The 20,788-nt window shown below is 40.1% G+C and overlaps 1 protein-coding gene across 3 annotated transcripts; it reads right to left on the bottom strand.

Moving 5' to 3' along the window:
- Nucleotides 1–1,630: 1,630 nt before the first annotated feature.
- On the bottom strand, nucleotides 1,631–20,417 carry STIL (STIL centriolar assembly protein). 3 transcript variants are annotated; one of them, XM_014872017.2, is made up of 16 exons: nucleotides 20,262–20,416; nucleotides 19,122–19,229; nucleotides 18,678–18,793; nucleotides 18,361–18,548; nucleotides 17,149–17,396; nucleotides 16,203–16,286; nucleotides 16,004–16,090; nucleotides 14,214–14,361; nucleotides 12,963–13,072; nucleotides 12,048–12,162; nucleotides 10,277–11,329; nucleotides 8,826–8,991; nucleotides 7,855–8,080; nucleotides 5,787–5,979; nucleotides 4,927–5,180; nucleotides 1,631–3,145 (listed from the first exon to the last, which is right to left on the bottom strand). In XM_014872017.2, exons 2-16 carry the CDS (start codon nucleotides 19,211–19,213, stop codon nucleotides 2,326–2,328), a joined length of 3,900 nt encoding a protein of 1,299 aa, XP_014727503.2. In that variant the 5' UTR covers nucleotides 19,214–19,229; nucleotides 20,262–20,416; the 3' UTR covers nucleotides 1,631–2,325. The 3 variants fall into 3 exon arrangements, with proteins under 3 accessions (XP_014727503.2, XP_088025877.1, XP_088025878.1); XM_088169751.1 differs by lacking the exon at nucleotides 20,262–20,416 and adding an exon at nucleotides 19,876–20,027; XM_088169752.1 differs by lacking the exons at nucleotides 4,927–5,180; nucleotides 5,787–5,979 and having other exon boundaries at nucleotides 20,262–20,417.
- Between the last annotated feature and the right edge of the window lie 371 nt (nucleotides 20,418–20,788).

Here is a 20,788-nt window from a genome sequence, read left to right as displayed (position 1 = left end):
CCGTGCCTGTGCCCGCTGCGGTGGGAGCCGGGGCCGTGCTCAACCCACCTCCAGCCCGCATTTTTACTTTACTGAAAAGGGATCAAAGCCTTCAGTCAGGGTGGGGAGCACCAAAATGATCCAAAGTAAAGGGGTCAGTGATGCTCTGAGCAGGCCCAGCACCTTTTCAGCTAGCACTATAAATATCTATCCTTAATTGTAATAAAGAATAGCTAGTAACAGTAGAAGAAAAAAAAAAAGCCCCAAAACCCCATCGATAAAGCCTTAATATTGCCCCATTACCCATTTTATCACCTGACAAGCCAGCTCTGAGCTTGGTCCTGCTCAGTTAACAAAGCCAGGCCTGGCTTTACATGTTGTTTTTTTTTTAACCTCAAATTGCAGTACATGCTTCAGGGAACAAAAAAAAAAAAAAAAAAAAATCCAGACATCTTGAAATTACTCAGCACCATACTATGAAAGGAAAACGCTGCTTAAAGGGAAGGGTGTTTTTTATTGTTTTGGTCCAGTAAATTAACATTTTGTTTGCTTGGACGCTGCTGTCCAGGATTATATGCTTTGTGTAACTTATTATAACACCACACCCTTGTCCTGAGCTGTGTGCAAGTAGTTTGGCTTTTGTTTGCAAATTGTTTCTAGGCCTTAAGCATTTGAAGAAAGTCTTTAAAATATTAACCAATACAACTGTCATCTTCCTGTGTTTCCAGACATTTTACAATAGGAAACAAAGAACAAAACCCTGCAACAATAGCTCAGAGGTATGAATTGCCTCATTCATCTCACTGGAATGTTCAAAAACATTAACTATTTTTTGACTGATTCAGCAGAAAATGTGCTGGCAGATTATAAGCTTATGCCTGATCCAGGGGAGATTTGGGGACTGAAAATGGTTTTATTTTTCAGCACAGTAAAGTAGGACCTTTCCTGAAAGGAAGCAAATATCCTTGTTGATGGAAGAGGCTGCGTGAGAAGAGAAATTCTGGCTTAAAAGGAGCTGCTGCCTTCCTCTCTCTGTACTGGCTTCAAAACAGCACATAGTTTATCTCAGCCCAATTCTGTAATTAATTAGCAACGAGTGCCCACTCAAACATACCAAGAACTAACACTTGCAGTCCTTAGGATTTGACTGGGAAAGGCCCAATACTTCAGTGTGGGGTGTTTTAATCTCTGGTTTAACACTCAGAACAGGAAAGGCAAGGTCAGCACCACTGGCTGAACTGCTGTTGAGACAATGCCATCACTAAAACAAAGTTTGTTCCAGCGCTGGTGAGAGAATGCTGATGCACTAAAAGGCCTGTGAGAAAACACATGGCTCCACCATCATTCCATTGTGCTCCCACCAGGAATGGTGGGAATAGGAATGAATCACCACTTCCAAATTCACCTTGTGCAATATTATCATCACAAGGTTATGGAAAGGAGCTGCTTCTTTAATTGACTAGAGTGCTTGGTGACAGAATATTTATGTGTTAATTCAGAACAAAGTAAATTATTATTTCTGCTTACCCCACCACCCAGTATCAGATTCCTGAGGTGTCCAGTAGCAGGCGAACGAGGGAACTTCAGGTTAACCATTCTAACAATGACTGGGAAGCCACATGTGTCTTAAATAAAGGCAGCATTAGAAAAGTGAAGATTAATTTTTTTTAATGGAACCTTTGACCTTTATGAGCAGGTATGTAATTTTAAATAAATAGAAAACATAGAGGTGAAAAAAAAAATTACAAGTTTTAAAAGTGCCAGCTTTCCCCCTTTTCCTTCAAAGATTTCATGATACAGAGAGTTACATGTGCCATTTTGGCTGAATTCAAAATAATTTTATGGAAAGTAAAGCCAAAGTTATATTTCCCTTCCCCACAAACACAACCCACATACAGTAATCCAACCATTTCAGCAAACTTCTAGAAATTAGTGCTTTAGCTCTGTTACTCCTGCTCTGCCACACACATTCAGTGGCTCACAGTTGGCACAAACATGGAAAAGTCTGTTTTTAAAAGTCAACAGAACACTTAAGTAATCACCACTGTTAAAATTATATTAAAAGTACATCTTGGGCTCAGGTTGATTCACCTTCAGTATGCTTTAAAAATCACACCTAACTGTAAACAAAAGTGCACACATATGTTTGTGCAGATCAGCACCTGCCTCAGCCAGGCACTTTGAGGTGGTTGTCCCTGAGCTGGGCTGAAAACTCAGTTCTGCAAGTTTTACATTGCTACAACAGAGTGACCTCTTCAAAGACGGCTCAATCCGTGGTTTCCTGTAGTCTTTCACAGAGAGGTCCCTCTGATTTGAAGCAGTGGTTGCAGCCATCTCAGGGGATGTTCAGAACAGCTTTGGTAATTGTCTGAGTTGTGTCACATCAAGAATGGTGCCAACAGAATTTATGCTGTTTGACTGGTTTAACATTTCAAGAGTTGGAGGATGGAGATTTCCATGGAAGGCCTGAGTAGCTCCTTCGTCTTTCCTGACAGGTTGTTGAGTGAATTCAACCCTCCCAGGTAACAATCTTGTTTTTGATTTTAAATCCTTTAGGAACTGAAGTGAGTTTTCATCTGCTTGATTTGTTCTAGGAGGAAAAATTTCATTTGTAATATTTCTTAACACAGGGCTGTTTAATTCTGGTGGAGAAGCATTAGTAGTCGACTCTCTGCTGTGACTTTTCAGGTGAATGGGAAGTCTTCCATCCATTATTTTGGGTAATTCAGTCTGGTGGCTGAAGCTGTCCAACGCAGGGGTACAGTTTTTGTCTGGTTTGCTTTTGCTTTTGATAGTGCCAAAATTGCCATCTTGAGCCTGCAGTTCCTCCTCATCTTCACTGCTGTCACTGCCCTGTATCAGTCCATATCTCTTCATGTACTTCTTGGTTGCAAAGGACATATTGCTGGGTGAAATTAAACTCAGACCCACCATGCTCTTGTCCGTATTCGTTTGCAAGATGTCTTGGAAGGAGAAATCTGTGGGAGGATTTTGGCCTGAGCGACTGAGTGACAGTCGGGATAACTGATTCTCACTGAGATACTTGAGTGCTATGGCATTTGCTTCCATGCTCAGATCAACAATGTTGGGACACATGCTGACATTGGCAAGTGACATGGAATTTAATCCAGGCACCACTGCTTCAGGACTTATGCACGCCAAGATGCTGAAATAAAGCATCGAAAAGTTACCTTAGCATTACAGGAAAAGCATCCATTTCACAATTTTGCTCGCTGTACTGATTTCTCCTTTCTTCTGAACAGAGATCATATTATCTGCACATACTGAAAACCAGCTACTCACCCCCACAGTATCCAAACACTGCCAGAGGATGGATGATATTCCCTTCTCCTTAAATACACAGTACCCTCATATGAAGAGCCACCCATGTCTAGCAGGTTACAGAGCTGGTTTTAGTTTTAAAGCAGGTTTGAGCTCTTGGTCTTTTGTCACCAGTGAATGTAATATTATGTGTGTCTGATCCTACAACTCTGAATTGTACCATTCAGCCCAAATTTTATAGCTAGAAATAAAAGCCCAATGACTGAGACCAAGAACATCTTTTCCAATGCATGGTAATTCCAGGATTTTTTACAGAAACTGACACAGCATCTGTTTCCAGAAGCCTACAAGGTTCTCATTTTTGAAGTATCTTCAAATGGGAAATGTTCAATTGTTCTGGTGCAGCAATTTCTTGTATATATATATCAAGTGTTTAAAGATTGAAAGAACAAGCTGTGGTACACCAGTAATGGTTGTAAACCACTGCATTTAGTTCACACATCATATACTAGTTCACAAACCCAAGCTCCTCATATTAAGAATTAAGAGGCTTCCTATTTCACTGAGCACAAATTCTGAAGTTTGCCCAGGGAGAATAAACTGGCTCAGAACAACAACAACCACTTATTATGCTATGGAGCTGCACTGTTGTTTCCTTCTCTACTGAGCTGTAGACCTTTTCTCAGAATTGTTTATCAGTCTTGAAAGTGGCAGAAGGAAGAACTCCACCCCACTCCCCAAGTTTGAAGAAAAAAACCCCAAGAGTTCCAGTTTTGCCTTATGGGTTCATATGTTAGCATGTTATTGACATTAAAAAACACTGACAGACTCCAGCCAGGAAGGCAGTCCAGAAATTCCAGAATAACACCCAATAATATATAAGGAGAGAAAAGAGGTTAGAAACTGTATGACTGGAAACAGCTTTTGACACATGGCTGAAGTGAAGATTAATTAGGAGGTGGTTAGATTTTTTGTTTACATAACAGCTACACACTAGAATCAAGAAGACAATAAGGATGAAAGTGAAGCTGTACCAGGCAGGCAGCCTATGCCTACACAGCTACAGAAGCAAATTCCTGTGCCTATAAACCCTCCTTCAGAAGTTACTTCTCTGTTCCTTCCTCTGTTTCAACAAGGCTGTTCCCCTCCCCAGCACTTTCTCTGCTTAAGGCACAGCACCCACAATAACAAACAATTAGGACAGAACCAGTTTTGATTAGATACCAAAGCCACAATAACAATTTCACATATATTGGTAAAGTGCAAGACAAAGTTAAGAAACAATGACAAAATACACAGCTGCTTAATGTTAGTCTCCCAAGTCCAGAGTTGCTCTGGAATACTTTGACACAGACCAAAGAATTTCCCATAGCTTCCTTGTTATTCTAGGGGAATTGCATGCACAATACTTTAAGAATCACCAGATGCTCTAACAACAAGAGCTGCTTGCGTTATACTTAAATAATCTGATTTTTGCTAGCAGAGCACTTAAACCTCTCTGAAATGCCCATAGCATGAGCCAGCATCTCAGTTTTGCAGGAAATGTGGATTTGGGTGCACCTTGATCTCAGTGGCAGTGAACAGAGTCTTCTCTTGACTCATTGAGCCAAATTTTCATTTTCAGTTGGATGTACACATTACTACTCAAAACCACCAGCATTTTACCTGGCACTCTCCACTTTGTGTGTATTTTCCTTCATATTGCCAGGTGAGTCCACTGTCACTCCAAGATTCCTCAGCTGTTTGAGTGTGGCACTAATGACACTCTCTTTGTCCACCCCTCCTGTGTCAGTCTCTGAAGCCACTTCTGCTGTACCATCAATATCCTGATATGTAGGACCATCACCAATAACAAATCCTGATTTTAAAGGCAAGTGATCTTGCTGTTCTGAGGTTTTTAAGAGGTGATTTACTTGGCCCTACAGAAAAAGGGAGCACATGGCAAAAACATAATGACATAAAGGGACTGTCAAGTACCAAAATCCTGACTTATTCTTACACAACTTCAAATACAACTTAATGGATTAATAGCTTATTCTGACAAAGAAGGCAAATTCAGATACAGCTCAGATGCAATCACTTTAACTCACAGCAGTGTAGTCAAACACTGGAACATCTTACACTTCAAGCTTTTTATAAGAGTCTGTCCTGAATTTAAACACATCACATACTGATATTCTTCAAGATGAAGATATCTGCCCTTTAAGGCACTTGAAGGTAAAATGCTGTGTTATTTTAAAGGCCACTAATTTGGGAAATTATCAGCTGATGTCCATGAACTAAATAATTAGTATTTTTTAGATAATAGAAAGTACTCCACCTATGCATGAAAAAGAAGTACAAAATAACCACTTAAGCATTTAAAAAAAATTGAAGAACCACAAACTTGGAGCCTTCTGTAGAGCACAATGTGAATCTGAAAACCACACGCAGCTTTCATTCACGCCAATACCACATCATAATTTCAGCAAGGTGCTGTTCTGACTGCTGCAGTCAGTGCAGAATATAAAATGTGCATGAGTTACCAGTAAGTCCTTGTAAAGCTTCTGCTCCTCTGAGGGGTGCTGAGGCAGCAGCGAGGTGGGTGGCTCCGAGCTCTGCTCGCTTGTTACCACCACCTGGCTCCTGGCTCCCTCCGATGGCTCTTTCTGTAAAGACACACTGACACTTTCTTCCAAGGATAAGCCACAAATAAGTGCTTGAGAAACGTTTCCAGTTCTGGAAGAGAACACCAAGATAGCTACATACTTCCTTGAAACAGCAAAAGCATCATTATAATTATAGATACTTTATTTTTTCACAAACATGAGAGGAGGAAAACAATTAAGTACAGCAAACAGAACCTAACAAGTTTTAGTTTTGCCTGCTGCTCAAGGCTTTGCTCCTTTCTACAGTCACAAAAGTCATTTGAGGACTGAGGAAATAGACCTCCAAGTGTGCAACTACAACAGCCCAACTAGTTTTTCAAAAGATTATTTGAAAGTGGCAATGGCATCTCTGGACTAGTTGAAACTCAAGTGACACTCCATGACTTAAACCAGATGAAAGGAAAGTTATTGACAATTTGGAATTTATGTTTTCAGCATTTCACTTACAAGCCTTTAGGAGCAAGTATCTTCTGTATTCTCTGACACATGATTTATTCAAAAAGCTGCTTTTACCAATGTACGTAACTTATCATGGGATTCCTGTAGCAGTTTAAAAACTTCTCAAAGACAGTTACAAGTACACACATAGACACTGAGTATCACAAACTGAGAACAAACACGTAGTTGAAATACTGTTCAATAAGAGATGTGAAAGAAACTATAAAGGCCAAAAAGGGTAAACACTGAATGAGTTGTAACAATGCTCTGCACCCCCCTCAGCTGGTGTGTGCATTGCATAAGCCTTTGGAGACCAGACATATCAATACTGCTATCATCCCACGAAGATCCTCAAGCGACCCTCCTCCCCCTTCCTGTTCCTCCTGAGGAGACAAGTGTTAGATAAGGGAATTTCAGAACTCAACTGATCAATTGCCTGTGTTGAAAGCGATAAGATTTAAACCACGTGACATACCAGATAGTCAATGTAGGTTATCAGCTACTGTTACACTAGCAATTATTCATCATTCCCAAAAATGTTCCCCTCCTCCTCCAAGAAATCTGGGTGATGCTCTACATTCTCACTATAAGATACTTTACAGCTATTTTACTGGTTTATGAATCCAAACTGAAGAGAACCTTAAGATGGCATTGTCCTAAATTACAATGTTCATAAGATTGAGATCAATCTATAATATTTCTGGTAGCAGTACACGTTTGCAGACAGTACTTTAATCAAGGTTTATGAATAGTTAAGTTACAGCTCAATTACCATCATTTTTCCCAATATGAGTATTTTAGGAACCTAATTTAACTGGAAGGGTATTCCCCCTCCTTTGGCTTTTTATACTTAGACAATATTAGATCACTAAAGTGCTACATTGTTGAGCTATTCCTACGTAGAAATAGCATCCATATAGATAATTAAAAATGATTTTAAAACCACTTCTCATATTAGTCTGAGATTAGTCACCACACTACAAAGAAACTAAGCTTAAAAATAATTAAATTAACAGCAGTGATATCTGCATGCACCACACACAAAGTAATCAGGCATAAAATAAAGAGAAATTCAGGGAACAGCCACATAATCATAAACTTCTCATCCAAAGCCCCTCAGAACTGGTTCTGAATGGTGACAAGGAAAAGCCACTGTAGGAAAACAACTGAGTACAGCAGCACCCCCTTTTCCAGTCAGGATTTAAGGTAAGAAAAGGAATGCTTCCAGCACAGTACATGCTTTTGCAAATTAAAGGCTTTTGCCATCAGCTGCTGATGATAGGTAGGTAAGCTAAACCTGCATGACTGATAAATGCAGACTCTAAAGGCAGCTGTGTGTTGGTGAGCTGTACAATTCAAAGCATAATTAAAAAATAAAGAAGGGAGAGAACACAACAGCTGAGGTCAGACTATTTATAACTCCTGAAGAAAAAAATATAACAGAAGTAATAACTTACATAAGGCAGTTCAGGACATTATGTGAGCACAGGGTGTTTCTGTTACTTACTGGGGAGTGTTCTGATTAGTTCCTTCTTCCACAAGGTGAATACTCTCTACAAAGCTGGGCATGTCAACCACCCTTAAGGAAGAAGCAATACTTGTATTACTTGCATCTTGTTCGGCATTAATCGAAATGCTTATATCCTCCTTAGAAATCTCTTCATCTTCTTTTTTCCCACGTGGTATGGAGTTGCCTTGTTTTTCTGAGGCTATATTCCAAAATAAACTAGCACCTAGGACAAAATTAGAGATTTAACTATTTAGGAAGAGTCATTAATTTCTTCTGAGACCCTTTGGCTTTGTATAGCTAGAGGAATAATTTTGTATCTTTCATGTTTCTTTCACCATTTAAAAAAGTGATTTACAGTTCAAATCAGCTAAAAGTTGCCAAAACATTACTCGAGTCCTAGTTTCTTCCAAAGTATACTTGATGAAAAGAAATGGTTGTATTAAATAATTTTAATGCATTGACCTTGAGCCTTTTTCAAAGTTTCCTCCAGACTAACCAAAACATTTCCATGGATTTAACAGGAACCAATATGTTAATATGCAGCTGTACAGATACAGCTGCATAACTTGCCTAAATTAAAGCAAATACAATCTCTTCTTCATGCATGATTTACAAGCAACATCAATAATATATTTATTGGAACACTGTATGGCATAGAAGCTATTACTTTTCAAAACAGCATATTAAATAAAGAAGATGTGGAGTTATGAGTCAACAAGACACCATTTTAAATAGAACACCTTTCTAAAGATATTGGAAAAACAATTATTTCAGTGATGGCAATCAAAAACAAAAGTAACTCCCAGCCTAAACTTGCAAATAACACCTCAACAACTCAGGTGTTTTTTGGATCTAGGCGCATGTTTGCACAGCTTCAGCATTTCTGCAAAACATTTCCTCTATGCCCAAACACACCACAGAAACGTCCAGAAGTGGTGCCAGTCTGTTTTAAGAGAATGAAGCGTTACCTGTGCTCACGGCAACGCTGACACTTTTCCTCTGGTGTGCTGGCGGTGAGGTCTGTGTTTCCATGGAAACAAGGTCCCCTGGCTTCTCCGGCGGCACAGCCTGGCTGGATGCCGCCGCCTCCGAGGAACCCGCCCGGCCGGCCTGCGCTTCCAGTAAGCGCTGGATCTGTAACAGCCATCACAGAGTTAGGAGCTGCACAATCAAATGTAAGCTACAACAGGCAAAAGTGAATTAATTGGGTTCTGCTAAGATCTGGATTCAAACACAGGCTGCACTGCCACAGCATTCTGAACACCTTCCAGTTCTCAGCAGTGCACACAGCATAAATCAAAACACCAATTTTGATGTTGGCAGAGCTAGCAAATAAGATCTTTAAGCACATTGGCAGAGGCAGCACCAAGACAACTCGGGTAAAGCCTATTTGCACCACGCTTGCTGGAAGTATTCCTTCCCTTTCATTCACATACAAAGCCTATTAACCGACTTACCAGCCAAGCATTTTTATGCCAACTGTCCCTACACCAACTTTGTATTAATTACAAAGCTAAGCAATTAAATGATAAAATTTAGGTTGCCAGGCAATCTTCTCTCTAGGATTTTCATCCACCCTGTTCACCGATTAGCTTGCAGCTCCAGGGGGAAACAGTGACAATGAAGGCTGCAGTAAGGAGGGGTTTCCCTCATGCACAACCCATGCTTTGGGAGTTTGACTTTACATACAGGAACTGTACCAAAACCAAATTCCAGCTGTAACTTTCTAGTTCAAGTGCTGTAAACTTTCCTGTTTGCATTGCTCATCACCAGCAGCAAAATTAAGACTCTGGCTCTTCAGTCTCAAATCATACCCTGTAAAACAGGGCCAGCAGCTTGATCAAGAGGCTGGTATTTTGAAGGAGATTCATCTTATAAGGCAACAGAACACAGCAAGGCCCCCAAAGTCCAGTTTTATAGCACAGCAATGACCAGATGAATCAGGAATCAATGCAGACAACTGAAGTTTTCAAAGCAACAGCTCAGGGAGCTGCAGGCTTGAAGGTGGAAAAAGCAACATATGAGAACATTCTGTGCTTCATCTGTATGTTTACAATAATTCCAAAGCCTATAGCCTATGCAATAATTTTTTTTTTTACACAGACAAGCATGTAAAAGTAGAAAATCATTTATACAGAAAGTACAGTGTGCATTACAGTCTACTAGAAAGAAACCTTCATGTTATGGAAATACCACAAAAATAAATGCAAAATTTAATTAGATATAAGTCAAATAATTTTAAAAGGGACACCAATTGCTGGAGCTATTGAACCCCTCTCCATTCCCAGACTGCAGCTGGTATGATAGGCTCCTTTGTTCCAACATGGATAGACAACAGTTAATTTAATTCCTGTGGCAGGGGAACTATCAAAGCTTAATCACTGAGGGGGCAGAGGAGAAAGCTGACATTTCCACAAACCTGAGCTTGAAGTAATTTGAGTTGTCTGTCTTGCTCAGTAAGAAGGCGGTATGCATCTGGAGATAATCCCATCATTCCATTATCTGATGCTGCTGCAGGAGCAGGCGTGTGCAGGCACGGCGAGTGGGCTGCACAGCACTGCGGACTCGAGGGGCTCCCACTCGATGGCATCCTTATTCCAGGTGATAAGCCACTGTCAAGAGAACAGCTCCCTGTTTTCCCAGGATATCTCATGTTTATAGGGCTGCTTGTGGCATATCCTGGGTTGCAGCAAACATTTGGACAAATGATATTTTGATGGAACGCTGCACAAGGATTTTGCTGAGCCATCTCCAATTGGATTTCCGCTCCGTGTTTGGGGCTCATTTTACCAATTCCTTGCCATGAGTCTATGGGATTATACTGGAGAGAAGCAGGACACTGACAACTGCATGCTGGACAGGAAGGTGGCACTTGAACTGGCACCTGCAGGTCTGGTGGCTGTCTGCAGCTCTGTGGTGACAAAGCAGAGTTGTGGAGGACTGGCTGTGTAACAGCAGGAAGCTGCTTGGAACCAGATATTGACATTCTCCTAACCGGAGGCTCTCCCTGTGGTGTGACACTTTCAGGATTTAATACAAGTTTTTCCAGTGGCTTTCTGGGGTGGTGCACAGATGTATCTGGGGAAGGCCCACTACAAGGGGTTGAAGGAGAAGACGATCCTGAACTTTTTCTTGATTGAAGGGAAGCCTTCTTACACTGCACCTGCTGCTGTAGTACAGCATGATTTCCTCTACAAGGTATTGAAGCTGGAATTCTCTGGTTTATAGGATTCGGTAATCGTCTCAAAGAGGGATCTCCCACATTAGCAGGAAAGTTCTGCCTGTCTTCAGAGTGCTGGCTGGGGTGACACGTAGTTCTCATGCACCACTTCTGTTTAATAGGTTGATTTGGCACTGTGGGTAGACTTTTAGAACCTGAAGTGCCCGTAGGCTTAGATGATTGTCCTGATTCTATGAAACTCCCATCCAAAATAAGCGACAGCTCTGGCACTGAAGGAAAAATTCTGGTAACCTGAAGGGACAATTACACACATGTATGATAATTTAAAAATATTGTCTGCTCTCTGAATGCAAAAATTTCTCAAGACTGAGGAACCCAGAAAAAGAAGCAAGATCTCTAGGATGACTCTTACAGGAAAAATTGCTTTCGTATAGTGCAATAGCCACATCTGACAAATGAATGCTCCTTGTCATTTGGGAGTACATTTCAGAATATAGATATTGCCTTTCTAGAGGTGGACTATGTTCCTCTTTATTGTTAGATCCAGGAGACAGCTCCAATAGAACATATTTAATACACAATTACCACATCCTTCTGCATCTATTCTGTACAAGGGCTGGTATTTATTGTATTTGTACTCACTTCAGTAGAAAAAGGACAGAGTAGCTGCTCTTTTGGGTAAATGAAATTAAAAAAAAAACAAACACAAGAGCTTGCTGTTTGTCTCAGACACTACAGCTCTTCCATTCGACAACAATGAGATTCTTGAAGTAGAAACTATTCTCTCTGTTCCCAGATCATAGCATGTACAGGAATTAGAGTCTAGAATCCTGGAAAAATGGCAGGTTAACTAGAGAAGGAGTGGGACTCCTGGTTCATTTCTTCAATTCCGTTTTTCCCTGCTAGCAATTTGAGAGAGAGGCTTTACACTCTCTAGTTCCCTTACAATGAGTTTTGCTGCTCTAAGTGTCACATCTGAGATACCCAAAGCAACTATTTATTTAGTTACCTGTTGACTCACTGGGTGAGGACTTGGAATTGGTCTGGGGGATAAATCCTCATCTTCCACACCAGAGTCATGATCACTTGCTGACAACTTGCTGGGTGAAGAGCCTTGGGGAGGACTAAAACAAAAATAAATGAAAGTAAAAGTGTTTGCTTGTCAGATTTGGCAGCAGTAACATGAAACTTCATGTTTTTCAATGTGCCATCCACAGTGCATCATTTTTCTAAGAAGCAGTTGCTATCCATCTTCTCCTTGGTTAGCTGGGGAGTTCACCCAGCAAACAGTTCTAAGATCAAACAATGAAAATACAAATGCTGCTTTTGGACAAGAAGTCACAAACCCTCCCTCTCCAAAGCATCACACAAACACACCTTTTAAATGACATTCCAACAGCAAAGCAGTGATTTATTGTAAAAAGATAGGAGGTGTTACAGTAAAGATTCTAACGTTTGAAGGAAAATAAAGGCCAGCTTCTAGTCATAGATAAAAATTTGATGGATAAGGCAGGTTCTTAAAAATCACTAAGTTTCAACCTATCGAGGTCTTGGAGCTCTGAAAAGTGGGAAGAAAAAAAGGAATTTTTTCCGACTTAAGTAGATTTCAATTAGAGATTTGCTTCAAAGGACAGATCTCACTTAAAGGTTAATACAGTGAACTAAGCCTCATCAGTGCGGAAGCCTTTTTGGAAACATCCACTGTATAAATTAAAATCACCAGTACCACATAGGTTTTTTTGGGACACAGTCAGCTTGACCATCTTACTTGAAAAATATTAACTCTAGGAATAAACAAAAGCACACAGATTTTAATGTAAGAGAATGTATGCACAGTTAAACTGATACATAGCACAGAACAGATCAAAAACCTCACCCAATAAATATTTCATTTTTCCACATAAATAGCATCTGAGAGATTTACCTTTTGATTGGAAGTTTCTTGCAAATTCTGCTGAAGAACTCAGTTTCTGCATTTTGGTTTTCTCCACTCAACTCAAACTGGACAGGACTCTTGTCTGAAGGTTCAACATTCTGGAATGATATGTTTCATATTTGTGAAGCACAAAATCTCCAAACTTTCAATCACTGAGGTACTACTCCCAAAGAAACAGCTTTAAGGACATTTATATGATTATTTGCTGCTTGTCCTCTACTTTCAAAATTTTCACCACTACAAGGAAGCAGGCAGCTTCCCTTCCTGTTTAACACTGCTCCCCTGCTACTCTGTAAAGTAGTTGGGCTAATTATAGTCATGAGCAGATGCTTCCTCACTCTAACTGCTCAGATACTCCTCCAGGGCTGTCACCACTACAGGAAAGAGCAAACGTTCCTATACTGTTTCACACACCACAGCTGGGCAATTCCTCAAGACAACAGAAATGAGATTCTGTGGAGAGATGTGTCATCTTCAGAAAGCTAAGCTGTCCCTAGGCTAAAGGTAAAAGGCAGCCTTGAACAAGGAAATTCAGTTGGGAAGAGAACCGAGTACACAGCATAGCACACACATTACATACACTGCTTCTCTGACACAGCATAGCAGCATTTACTGAGCAAATTAACAACTCAATTTCAGGTTCTGCACAAGCCTAGGAAAATACATAAGGAACTGAGATTTCCTGGAACTTCCTCAAACCTTACAGGCCATCTCCCAGACTTGTATCATCAAATTCTTTCAGAGTGACTTTGCACAAAGAAAAAATTTGCCATTGATAAAAACTTTGATGAAATAGGTAACCTCTGAATTCCTTTTTGCATTCAACTTCAAGCAAAGCACAACACTCAGCTTTGCTCTCCAGCAAGCATCACCCAGAGCAGCTGTTAGATGTGGCCAAGGTGAACACAGCACACCAGAGTTACAAATGCTGTAGGAAGTCTGATTCTCTGCTCATAAGGCCAGAAGGTCACTAGCAGGAAGGAACACTAACCAAGTTGAACACAGTACAGTATACTTACAAGACAGATGCTTAATGCTATTAAAAAAGTGAGCAGTGCTGACTTTGGAAGTAATTTCTCAATTTGAGGGACAAACTGAATTTACAATAGTCTCTAAGAAAAAGCAGCTTTATAGAGCTACATCATTCTCACACACTGCAGATCCATTTGGGTCACATCATAATGACTCTTTTGGCAAATATTGAAATACCACAATGCAGAAGGAAAGCAAGACACTTACTTTGAAGAGGTGAACTGTTTCATGACAAGTTAGGATCTGAAACCCCAGCTCAGTCTGTCCACTGCATGGAACACACTCATAGAACTCTGGTTCCTTGTGCGTCAATGAATACAGCACAATAAGAAAACTCCCAGATTCTGAAGAAACCCTAAAATAGAAGAAAAAACACATCTTTAAAAATTTAAACATGAAGAAGGCCATGAGATTTTCAATACAGTGAGAGAATTTGCACACAATTTAGCAAACTGGTGAATCACAGCATTCTGAGCGGTACTGAGCTATAGATAGTGCAGATGGATTTATGACTGTAGCCACACACAAGAAACAAAGAAAAGCAGAGAAATGGAAATAATTCATCTCCTTTGTATTTCAAACCTTTACGATCACTTTGTACTTTAAATCAATTCCTGGAAGAGGAAAATAACACAGAAAAAAAACATCTGTAAGAATGATATTGTGTTTTATTTTCTTTTTAGTTTTCAGTTGAAGATGCACTATAAAGACACTTAGTGACCCGGTTATCCCTAAACATTCAGAAAACATTCATTAGCAAAAAGTTTTTTTTTTTTAAGGAAAATTATATTGAAGGGTTTTTTTTCTACAGGTTGAGAATAGCAAGTAGCAACAACCAGCATTTAACACAAGTTCAAAGATTATGACAACAACGTGTTTCCAGGAAAAGGTAGTATACTACTTTCAGAACAGTTTTTCTTTTTATAGCACTTGTAATATGCTTGTTTGTGGGGGTTTTTTATTTGTTTGCTTTTTCATTAAATAATATACATGATAGAAAAAGCAGTAGAAACAGGATGCTTGAAAAAGACATCCATGCAACTTCAAAGTTGTACTTACAACCGAAAGAGTTAAAAATGTATGATGCACAGATTAAGCAGTTAGCCTGCAGAGGTTAATGCTATTTACATGGTTCATCAAATCTCCCTAATCCACTTCCATGATGGCATCAGTGAAAGTTAATGAGAGTCAAGCATCCAACTTGCCTATCTAATAATCTAATTGGTCTCTTATCTGTGTTTGGACAGATTTCGGTGGTTAAGGGGAAGAAGTCTATTTTGTAATTGCAGACATCTGTTCACCAAACGTGGTTGTATTTCATAATTTTAAAAAAAGTGTAGTCAATCAGAAGTGCTTATGCATACAGCATATTTTAGAGTCTCGTTTACTTGAGGTGCAGTTTCAAACTATAAACACCTGAACTCTCTCCCAGCTCCATACAAATAGAACTCAGCATATGTTGTAAGTGAAAAGATGTAGACTATCAGGAATGACTATCCACTAACATCACAATGAAAAAATATCCCAGAATGTACCCTTAGAAAACCTGAACTTTTAACAGGAAGTCGTAACATGACAGCAAAGGCTGCAAATCAATATGCTTAATATGTTGGTCAGGCACAAGCAGGAAGAAAACTTCTCAAAGAAAATACCCCTAAGAAAAGTTCAAAAACAAAACCCCACCACTGTTTAAACTACTGTTTCCTGCTTGTGGCTTCCTATTTAAACTAAAATATAGTGACCTTAATCTTAATGATATTAATGTTTACCCTCTTCTGACTGAGATATCAGCTCAGCTTTCCAACATTTCAGTCACAGAAAATTTTTGTGCAGAAGCCAAAACCAAAAAGAGTATTTAAATTAGACAGCCTTACCTCTATACAACATATAAATCACAGAATTTCCTCAAATATCTTTGAGCAGAGTCCATACATTTCTGTGGAATACTTTTTTAGGTAACCAACAGCTTCTATGTTTTACCTATAAAAGTGACTTGCCTTTCTTGAATTGAAGAACTGAACAAATATCGCAAGCAACAGGCCCAGACTTGAGGACTACAGATATGAGTAACTCCACTCAGCCAACTAGAAACAAGAAAACATCTAATTAGAGACAGCTATGTTACCAATTTTTTGCCATATAATCCCTCAGATACATCTCAAATCAATGTGTGTATTAACCTGGACAAACACTTACACTCCAACTAATGGCAGAGCATAAGCCTTGGGATCAGACTCCAGCAACAAAAGCAATTTCCGTGTTTGATCCATAGTGAGGTAGCTGAAAGAAAGCAAAAGTTGGGTTTGATTGTATTTTGGAAGGCAGTTTTTCAGAATAAAAAAGTCCTGAAGAAACAAGTACAAGTTTAGAAAACACGGTAAAATAAATTTAAGGAAAAAAAAAATAATAAAAAAAATCAAAACTACTCTTACTCCACACCCTTAACAGCAACTCCCCAGCCTTTCAGCAATTCCCTATGTATGAAAGAGTTATCAAAGACAAAATTTACATAGTACTATTTGTACTTTATTTTACTTTGTATTTTAGTGAATACTAGAATTAGTATTTATAACAAATCCTGAAGTACAAATCATTTAAATTTGAAGAGTAACTTTCAGAGAGGCATTCATAGAATCCACGTCCAAATAAAATGACATTCAGTTGCTTCAAATTATTTCCCTGATCTATCCTTAGTTCATCCTACTAAATTAGTTACCAGTCAAAATGATGACTCCCCAGTACCGTCTCAGAAGCACAATGGAAAAAAAAAAAGTTTTTGTTTGCATTCACCTGATTTTCACTGTAGGGCAAGCACTGATGATATTTAAAAAGCTGGAAGCTGTTTATATTTATTATGCTAAAGAGAGATGTGTTCTCCTGCCCCAGTAGGAAGATCCTTTCACTGAAGCCAAAAGCAAGAACTCCTACTCAACTAGTTAATGTTTTTGCTCCACCCCATTTCCTGTTTCTTTCAAAAACATTTATTATGTAACTTTTAATACATTTCAAAGGCCAGAAGACATGCCATTCTTATGCTGATCATTTTTAGTAAAAACAAAAGTACAGTTGAGATCTCTCCTACCCACCTCCTTTAGGAAAGGCAAGAAACTGACAGGCAACTTTAGCACCACCCTTTACTCACCCACATTTGTAAGTTCCTTGAACTTGTGCAATATTCATAGGACTGTTCAGATTTCTTGCTAGGGCTGTTGGAATAATTGGGACAGACTTCACAGGGGTGTATTCCAAAACATTCGCCACAGTAAGAGAAGCCCAGCGAAAATTAAAGTGGAGATTATCCAGGTTTTCTGTGAAAACAATGTGAGCTCTAACAGTGAGCAGTTTAGAAAGATCCAGAGATTCTTTACTGCACAGACTCTGTTGCAGACCCTACAAGTAAGGAAAAAAAAAAAAGAGTTAAATACACTAAATTATTTTCATATGATTACTAAGAACTCAAATAATTCATCACAGCTACTATTGCAGAAGGTACTATACAAAAAGCCATTAATCCAGGTCTCCAAAGATCACTGCTCTACTGAATATAATGAATAATGCAGAATACACTCAAAAATTAGCTATGCACTCCTTAGCATTTTTTTATGATGTATTAGAAAACCTGGGCTTACTTCAGTTATATAAAAATTAATATAAAAACAGACAACTAAAAGGCTCAAAATTTGTCAAAATTTTCTTACTTGCATTCAAGAAATACATAATTTAACACTATCATCATAATATATTATCATATTATGTATCACCATGAGAAAGTTCAGATGTAAAGCAGGTTTAATTTGTATTACAGAATACACACTACAAAATCTACAGGGAAAAGTCTACCAGAATGGAAAGTGTATTTAGTAGATAACATGTCTACAGTAGAGCACATTTTTCAGCTATGGCTGCTAACCTACACGTTTTGGGCGGGTCACTTGCCTAGCAACACCTCAGCAACAACTGCTCAAATGCTGCAACTGATTAATGAGAGTTTTGAGGGGGGAAAAAAAAGTAAAAAAAGCTGTTTTCTCTTGTTTAAGTAAGTTTGCTGCAATCACTTTTGTTTTGCTAGTTTAGGTGGTTAGACCAGCTGAAAAACTTTGGTCAGTCAGCAAGATTTTTGTCCAAGATTAAAGACTGTGTGATCCTTAAACACCTGCAAGGATTAACTGATTTTAACAGTTCCAATACACTTTTCAATGACACTCAAGCAGCTCCTTTCACACAGGTAACTGCATAGTCTTGCTTCAGCCATAACCTTGCTGTGCTGGAAATCAAGCTCTGTGCATAGTCCAGTGTCCTGCCTGGCAGACAGTTCACTGTTGAAGAGACACAAAAGTTGCTAAGAGCTGCATACCTTGAAAGCCAAGGTGATATCTTCAACACTGTGCACTATTATATTTTCTGAACAAGGTCCCCAGGCATTAACTGTACATGGAATCAAAAAGTCTCCAGGAAGAGATGCAGTTGGAATTTTGCCCGATCCACCAGCAACTTCTCGGCCAGGATCAAAACGATCTATTGTTAGCGTTATGCCTTCCCCATCTTCAAAATAAAGAAATCAAGTTAGAGTCCAAGAGCAACAATTCAGGGTCCTTAACAACAGCTTACTGAACCAATCAATACTACTCAATGTAGAAGTAATTCTAAATTAATCAATTAATTCTAAATTACCTTCATCTACTGCCAGGGTCCCAAGCAAAAAACAGGAAAATGATTTCTTTTCATTCTGCTTAGCATGACGATAGGCAAGCCGCAAGGTTTTCTCCACCAGAGATAGTCTGGGGTTTCTAAAAAGAGACAATAAGCAAGTTTAAGTCACAAATTCTTTCTAATGCTTGTTTTTAAAAAGTATCACTTATCCATATGGGAAGGAAGCGGAAAGAAATTTTAAGTTATTTTAGATTGATGCACCTTCAAGCCACTGGACTGCGTTACATAAAGGAATGGAAACTGAAATATTTCCAATTAAAATCCCTATATTCTTATAACAAACACACTGCTTCCTTTTCCTTTGGGCCTTGTCACAAAACAGAATCAAAAGACAAAATAAGGCTTCGCATGACACAATCCATAATTTATTTTAACCTCTAGCTTCCTCGAAAAGGTTATCAATACCTGTAGTAGGTGATGTGTGCGCCAATGACATCGCCCATGGGGACGGGGTCCCAAAGTGCACACTTGGACAGGGGGAAACTGAAAGGGACCATCCTTTTGGGAACAAATCTGGGAAGATCACAGAGATAAAAGCAACGGATTAAGGTGAATTGTTATCTTACAATGTTTAAGAGAAGAAACAAAGGCATGACACAGTAAGAAAACCAAGAAATAGGATACATAAACTGTTGGTACTTTTTTTGTTTTGAGTCCAGGCCAACAAAGCAGAAACTTTGTCCTATGAAGTTGTCAGAACTCAACATAAAACCTTTATTGTCCACCTGACAGTTTCTCTGTTGAACCTTGGAAGATGTGTGGGCCAAAATACAAGCTTGCAGATAAAGCTTAAGGAAAAGCTGCATGGATATAGTTCAGGGAGAAAAAGAGTTATCACGAATTAGAAACTCCCACGGCACAAAAAAAGTGATTTAGCAAATTTAACACTAGATCAGCTTCCCCCAAGCCCTGTTTTAGCCTTCGTATTTCAAGTGAGCATTCAAACCACTTAAACTTTGAAGATTTCCGAAATAAAGCCTTGGCTTAACTCAAATAGTATGGTGCAAAACTTGCAGTCAGACTTCAAAGAGCCCTGAAGAAATTAGTATGTAATCACATTAACTTATTTACACGAGCAGGATTAGATTTTTTACGTTCTTAAACGAAGTAACATACAGAACAACTGGCAGCCCACATAATTTGGCAAATGCCTCAATACCTTTTAACAAATAAGCAAGAAGTCTCTTTATAGTTATCTCAAGCATGAAACTTTGCCAAGCAAAGGTGCTTCCTCTGCATTCCAACTTGCCAGGAAAGAACTTTATTTAGGCAGTCCTCCAAGGAGCTCAGCCACCTCTGATGCTTCCAGCGGCAGTTAATTAATTCCCCTTAAAAGCCAAATAAGCCTCAAATTTAAGTTTGTAAAAAGGGATTTTTTTTTTTTTAAAGCCCCAGCATTTCAACTTGACAAGCACGAAGCAGAAGCTCAGCCACCCGCTCCTCCCACAGTTCTTTACACCCAGAGCCGCAGTCGCAGAGGGGCACGGGGCGCGGTGTGCCTGGCGGGGCTGGGACGATGTGGGCCCTCCCGGTGCCTGCGGGTACCTCAGATCCGTGCCGGGCCGAACGGAGTCTAGGCAGGGCCGCAACTCTCCCCTCTACCTCTTGCCCCTCTCCCCGGCGCGGGCCCCAGCCGCTGCAGCCCCCAGCTCGGCCGGGCACCGGCTGTAAGGGAGAAGCGGCACCGGTGACGCCTCGGGCTCCAACTCTGGCACCCGCACTCCCGCCGCGTCCCGCCCGCCCCGGCGCCTTCTGCGGCCCCGGCCGGCCCTCTGTCACGCTGACCAATCAGAGCACAGGACACGCCCCCTCCACCCAACTCGCCCCAATCAGCGCGCGGCGGGGAAACGGCTCACTCGGCCAATCAGAGCGAGCCCCGGGGAAACCAACCGCCAGCGCGCGCGCAGGGGGTTTAAAAATGCCAGGGAGGCGGAGAGCGCGCAGGCGCAGTGCGGTGATGCGGCGGCGTTGCCATGGCAGCGAGGTCGCTGCCGTCGGCCGAGGCCAGGCCAGGCCATGCCGGAAATGGCGGTGGTGGGGCTAACAATAAACCAATATGTCTGGTCCCGCTG

Source organism: Sturnus vulgaris, chromosome 9 (assembly GCF_052056855.1).
Source record: "Sturnus vulgaris isolate bStuVul1 chromosome 9, bStuVul1.hap1, whole genome shotgun sequence".
In the NCBI taxonomy this organism is placed as follows: domain Eukaryota; kingdom Metazoa; phylum Chordata; class Aves; order Passeriformes; family Sturnidae; genus Sturnus; species Sturnus vulgaris.
This window is presented reverse-complemented; position numbering and strand designations above follow the sequence as displayed.